The 6,000-nt window shown below is 30.6% G+C and overlaps 1 protein-coding gene across 4 annotated transcripts; it reads right to left on the reverse strand.

The window, feature by feature from the left end:
- Positions 1-1,104: 1,104 nt before the first annotated feature.
- On the reverse strand, positions 1,105-4,891 carry LOC108321042 (uncharacterized). Of its 4 annotated transcripts, XM_017552681.2 has the most exons (5): positions 4,679-4,891; positions 2,919-2,959; positions 2,596-2,816; positions 2,102-2,308; positions 1,105-1,617 (listed from the first exon to the last, which is right to left on the reverse strand). In XM_017552681.2, the coding sequence occupies exons 3-5, from the start codon at positions 2,797-2,799 to the stop codon at positions 1,321-1,323; spliced, it is 708 nt and encodes a 235-aa protein (XP_017408170.1). In that variant the 5' UTR covers positions 2,800-2,816; positions 2,919-2,959; positions 4,679-4,891; the 3' UTR covers positions 1,105-1,320. The 4 variants fall into 4 exon arrangements, with proteins under 4 accessions (XP_017408170.1, XP_052732735.1, XP_017408169.1 ...); XM_052876775.1 differs by lacking the exon at positions 2,919-2,959; XM_017552680.2 differs by lacking the exon at positions 2,919-2,959 and having other exon boundaries at positions 2,596-2,883; positions 4,679-4,890.
- Positions 4,892-6,000: the final 1,109 nt, after the last annotated feature.

A 6,000-nucleotide genomic window follows, 5' to 3' on the forward strand; every position in this document is an offset into this window, starting at 1 on the left:
TATAAGAGAATATAACTCGGTAAGTGAATGTTATCAAAAACAGTAACGAATAACTACTAAAATTTGAACTCTCAAATCAAATTCTGGCATTGAACAATGAGTCTACTTCCGTAAATAAAATGTCATTGAGTTTAACTGGGTAACTAATTTATTTTATTTTATTATACAATCTCTTAAATTAATTAATACTTTTTATTTCATTATATTATAATATATTACTTATATTCTAACAAACATATTTCAAATTAGTTATATATATATATATATATATATATATATATATATATATATATATATATATATATATATATTTAATAATCTTAAAAATATATATTAAGTGAGGGCAAAAGTTTAATTTTCAAAATATTCATTTTAAAATTATAATAAATTATAATTTAAATTAAGTTTTAAACATATTTATAAAAAATTAAAAAAGAAAACTCCACATAATATACTAATGGTAAGTTGATTTCTAGGAGGGATGCAAAAATATTAAATCAGCGCCTTTAGAAATCCTGTTCAGTGAAGTGATTTCCTTCCATTAACTGGAAAAGGTTCTAGTGTGTTAAATAAAATTTGAAGGGTCTGCTAAGATATTTTTCTTTTTGTTTTTTCTTTTTGTTTTGGGTTTATTTTTACTAAAAAAAATAGCAAAAATTGTCATGATGAACCAAAAACAAAATATGAAATGTCAAGAGTGTAGTCAGTCAGACCTGAAAAACTTTGGCATCATGATTACTACAATCCATTGCATACCTGCTGCACAGATTCACGTCACTGATCATTATTTCTTCAAGATAATGAATACAAAGAAAGATAAACAGAAAAACTTTGACACGATGAATTTAATCACTATGTGTTACCATTAAAATATAATTTAACCCCTTCAAACTAGATTGCAATTTTTCAAATAGTGTAGAACACTTTTTTATACATGAAAGAATGTAGCATATGAAATACAGAAACTAATTTTCAGGGATTTTGTAGTTTGCTAATATTCTCAGATACTACCTTAAATCTGATATGTCCTTTTAAGAACCAAACATACCATTCTCCCTACAAACTTCTAACATACTTGTAACCGGGGAAAGCCACAGAACCCTATGGAAGAGAATGTAACATATAAATATATCGTATAGCAGAGTTACGTTTGAGTTTGAGCTACATCTAACTCTTAGCCTTTAGATTCTCAAGCATGCCTCTATAGAGAAATATTCAGCCACATGCATTTGGTTGAATGTCACAAGAGAAAGTAAATAGTAATATCATTAGGGAAGGGGGTGATAACAGAAATACTAGTTCAAAAACGTTAGAGCCTCTCTAGTAATCTGACTCAGTTGAAGAAAGCCATTCTTGTACTGTAAATAGATCAGGGAGAACAACTGCCCCAGACTTCCGCCATTCCTCAGCTTCTGGAGTCTTAAATCTGTCCACCAATAGTGCATGCATCCCTATGCTCTTAGCTGGCTCATAGTCTTTGCGTATGCTGTCTCCAATATGCAAAGTTTGTTCAGGTGGAATGTTTCCAGCCCTTTCAAGTGCAATCTCATAAATTTTTGGGTTTGGTTTCTCAACGCCTTCAAGACCAGAAAACACACCAAAGTCCCACTCAGATCCCTGCATCATTAAACATCATACATAGCAATCAGACATTCTTGTCACTGGGTAAGTAAGTGTACAGGACAACAAAAAGACCTGTAGTGAGTAGCAAGCAAGTCTTAGTTCTGCAAACACCACCATGATGACAACAACCAAAAAAAGAACTTGTCCCATTAAGTAATATCAGTTACATTGATAGCTCTAAACAATTTCCACCAATGTCCTTTCTGCTCTCTCTCCTCTTCTCTTGAGGCTAAATTCGGCTGCTTCAGGCAGCCTTTACAAAGAACATGAATCAATAACTGCATTGCGTTTGAAAATGGAAGTGTACCATTCTCTATTATCATTTCCAACAAGTGCACTCACAGAAATTTGAGAATGTGAAATTATGCACTTCTGGTTAAGTATTTAAGTAGTTTTTGAAACAATCCTAAATGTATCTTTGGATGTCATTTACAAGTCTGACATAGCAAACTTTTAGAAAAAAACAAAGGAAACTTACCTCGTTTAATCCCAAAGCTGGAAGAATCACATCTTGATAGCGATACTCAGCATTGCTCACAATACCAACTTTGAGACCCTGTTCACGAAGCCATCTAAGAAATGGTTGAGAGTCTGGAAAGACAGAATATGGGGCAGACGAACCAAAGGATGCATATATGCGTCTGAATATTTTCTCAAATGTCTCCTCATCATAAACATATCCAGCCTGCCAAAAAACAAACTTTATCTATGAATTTTCACATGTGGGATTGCAAATATTATGAGCTTGTAACTCAATGCCCAATTCTGGTAGCTTAAATGAAGCTGAACACATCAACAGAGATTGGATTTAAACCTTTCTTAGTTCAGTGCATTAATTGTTTCAGAAGAGAAATTTAGGACCAAACTAAATACGCTACCTTTCCTTGTGTACCCGTGTAAATACCAAAAACTCAGCTATTATGACATTTAATACATCATACAACCAAAGTAATGACTTTACCAATGTCTTACCTTGACAAAAGAATCTCGCACACAGGTTTTCCACCATACAATGTTTGACATTTTGGCTGCATACCCAAAACAGGGATAGTTCTTTGCCATGTCCTTATATGCAAGCTTAAAGCCCTCGTGCATACGTTTGTAGTCTGGGCAAGGCTGGCCTGCAGCTTTGGCTGCCATGCAATAATAGTCACCAAGCTCCCCTTTGTAAGCCATCAGGGTACCGGTAACATCTATAGTGACACAGCGTAGCTTAGCCAACAATGTCATGTTTTGTTACGGGATTGTTCAGAAGAATTTCTGATACAACAATACCAAAATAAATTACACTGAACCTAATCCGGTAAAGTAGAGAACTTCTTCAAAAGTGATAAGCCTGCATATGTGATTCCAAAATTACCTTGTTAAATTTAAAAGAAAATTAAGTAATGAAAGAGCTTACAAGATGATAATAAGACTTTGTAAGTTGTTTGGTTGTTTAAAAAAGGGAGGGGACAGGAGCAAGGGAAAAGTTGGTACTATAAATGATATTATAGAGCAACAAGAAATTTTCAAAATAACTATTAAACTTGAGATCTACAAGATAAAAACCTGGTCTGATATTCAATATGAACAAAGTCAGGGATGCATAAATAGCAGCCAGAAAACATAACGAAATGTATTCAATAGGCTACATGTGAATATAAGGCGTGAATATCAGCAAGTAAGCATTTTCTCAGAAGAAAAAGCAATTCAAATTAACAAGTATTTTAAATAAATATGAAAGTAGCAAATTTACACTACATCCTTGAAATATGAAGGAAAATGAAATTATTCCCATGTCTCTGTTGCAAAATCTATTATACATACAAAGAAAATATAAGGAAAGCACTCAAGCAGAACTTCCTAACGTAAATTAAAATGAAAGAGGAACATACAGATTCAGGTATATTAAAGAGGTCTAGAATTGAAGCTTTTTGCAGATGTGATAAAACAATAACAAAAAAACTGAATTTAGTCTTAGAAAGTAAATCACATTACTTCAATGTTCCATTTCAAGCAACCACCACAAGTACCAACCCAAACAGGATCTTCGGATCAAATATTCCTAGCAGTGACGTTTATTTGGTCATATTTCACAAAATAACTACAGTAGTATGTTGGTCATAGTTTCACAAAAATAATGATAGTAATAAGTTCGACTCCTGAAAAATCGTATGTAAAAGCCAGCTTTCAGGAAGTTAACAAGTTCATTTCATTTCAAAAAATTATCAGACACTCGCATTCATGAACTTATTTTATGGTTGGCCATCTAAGTAAAGTGTTGATTTGACATACAACTCCCATGATGAAGATAATATTTACACAGCTTCCACAAAACAAAGTATAAACTTAAAATCTCTTGTTACAATCTACAATCATCCAACCCAAGTCAAAAAATAATCATTATTTATCCTAAGCACATGAAGAATATCTCACACACAGACCAACCCAGATTCCTCCCTAGTCTGTTCATTTACCCAAAGGATATGTCGAGATTGTATCAATGCATGTACAAGATTGTCATAACAATTACCAATTACTAAACAAGTACAGTCTTGAAATCAACACAATCTTAAATTTGAATCAAACAACCCTCTGATTCATTTGGCTGGTTAAACACACACCAAAAGGATGATTCACTTCTGAATCTAAATCTATGGATAAATAAAAACTAAATTCTTGTTTATAGACTTGCCTCACAAAATAAAAAGCAAAATCACAAGGGGGAATGCGTCAAAATGAAAATGAGGTAAACAATGAAGTCAACCCAGCTAAGAGGTTAGATCAAGAAGCAGAGTACTCCCAAATATTAGATTTCTCATTTGTGAAAATGCTCAATAAGAAATAGATTCAAAACAAAGCCCTACAGGACAGTAACAAAACCAAGATCCAATGAGCAGATACCCACCATTAAAAAAAAAGATTTCAATAAACCACACATACACAACAAGAGTATGGTTAGGTCAACACCCACAAAACATATTACATAAATGATTATATCGTTACAATCACAAGACACAAAAGAGTAAATTCAAATTCTAACAATCATACACAGAACCAATAAAATTCTTACCAGAAACTCAGAAAACTGTAAAGTTAGGAACTTTGCGTCTGATCATAAATGCTGCAGAAGATGGCCCAGCTACACTATCATGAGAAAGGTTGTGCACGTTTCCATATGGTTTTTATTGATGGGAAAACAAAACAGAAAGAAGCTTGAGCGGTGGTGATGCGGTTTCCTCCTTTTCAAACAAGAGGATGGTTATGTATGCACACAGGAAAATCATCAAATCACATATTTATCACTTAATAAAAGTTCTTTTCTTTTTACTTTTTTAAGTATCACTACTTTTGATATTGCCAAAATTATGTGTAAGCAATTAGGTGTTGTCTAATTTACAGTATTTTTTGTACTTTTTATTTTATTTTATATTAAAATAAATGTATGTATGCATGTACATTAAATATAAATTAAATGAAATAAATATAATTAATGTTATTTTGTACATCTGGATTAAGAAAACTTCCCAAACTGGTATACAGTACTTACTTACACAGAAACAGAGGAAATATCTCTCTCTGTAACATTTAATTGGATTTAATAATTAAAATAAAAGTTATAGTATAAAAACATTAAAAAGAAACTATTACCATGTAAAGTATTTAATGTAAAAAAATTATATATAAAAATTTAAAGTTACATGTGTATTTAATATTTAATTTATATAATTAATATGTATAATTGTTTCTAATTGAATAAGTGTAGGGTTATTAAAAATATGAATAATATATACTAATAACTTTTTGTAATAATATTATCTTTTTAAACCTTTAATGCATTCTTTAATATTTACTAGACTTCATTAATAAAGTTGTATAAGCCTCAGTTGAATACTTCTATTTATGATTTATTAATTTTTTACTTTATAATAGTTAATTAATTATGAATAATACATTAATGGATTCATGAGAATATACAGATAATATTCCTCATATAACAATGATATAAAATTCTTACTTATAACCAAAATTTAACTTAGAATGTCACCCTCCATGGGATGTTTCACTCTACATTTTGCTTTAGTAAAAGGGTAGTATCATAAACTTTAAAAGGTGTTGTAAAAAAATCAAATTTAAGATAATAAAATTAAATAACACATCTTGATATAACTATTAAAATAATTATTTCATAATATTTGCCTATCTATGTTATAACAAATGTTGGTATATCTCTACTTTATTTAATGAGATTTAATGTTCTGAACATTAAGTGCATTGATATTATTATTTTGATTAATTTACTTTAGAATTTTTCATTGTATTATATATTTTCTAAAAACAAGTTTTTTCCATAATGTTCACTTGCATTTATCTCATTTTAGTCTTTCAGTCTAA

This window comes from Vigna angularis, chromosome 4 (genome assembly GCF_016808095.1).
Source record: "Vigna angularis cultivar LongXiaoDou No.4 chromosome 4, ASM1680809v1, whole genome shotgun sequence".
NCBI lineage: Eukaryota > Viridiplantae > Streptophyta > Magnoliopsida > Fabales > Fabaceae > Vigna > Vigna angularis.

What these genes read in the sequence shown, in the direction of transcription:
- LOC108321042 (XM_017552680.2), bottom strand. Translation starts at nt 2,853, where the DNA reads ATGACATTGTTGGCTAAGCTACGCTGTGTCACTATAGATGTTACCGGT. An exon ending in TGCGAGATTCTTTTGTCAAG is followed by an intron (nt 2,309 to 2,595) that starts GTAAGACATTGG and finishes GTTTTTTGGCAG; the next exon opens with GCTGGATATGTTTATGATGA. An exon ending in CAGCTTTGGGATTAAACGAG is followed by an intron (nt 1,618 to 2,101) that starts GTAAGTTTCCTT and finishes TTAATGATGCAG; the next exon opens with GGATCTGAGTGGGACTTTGG.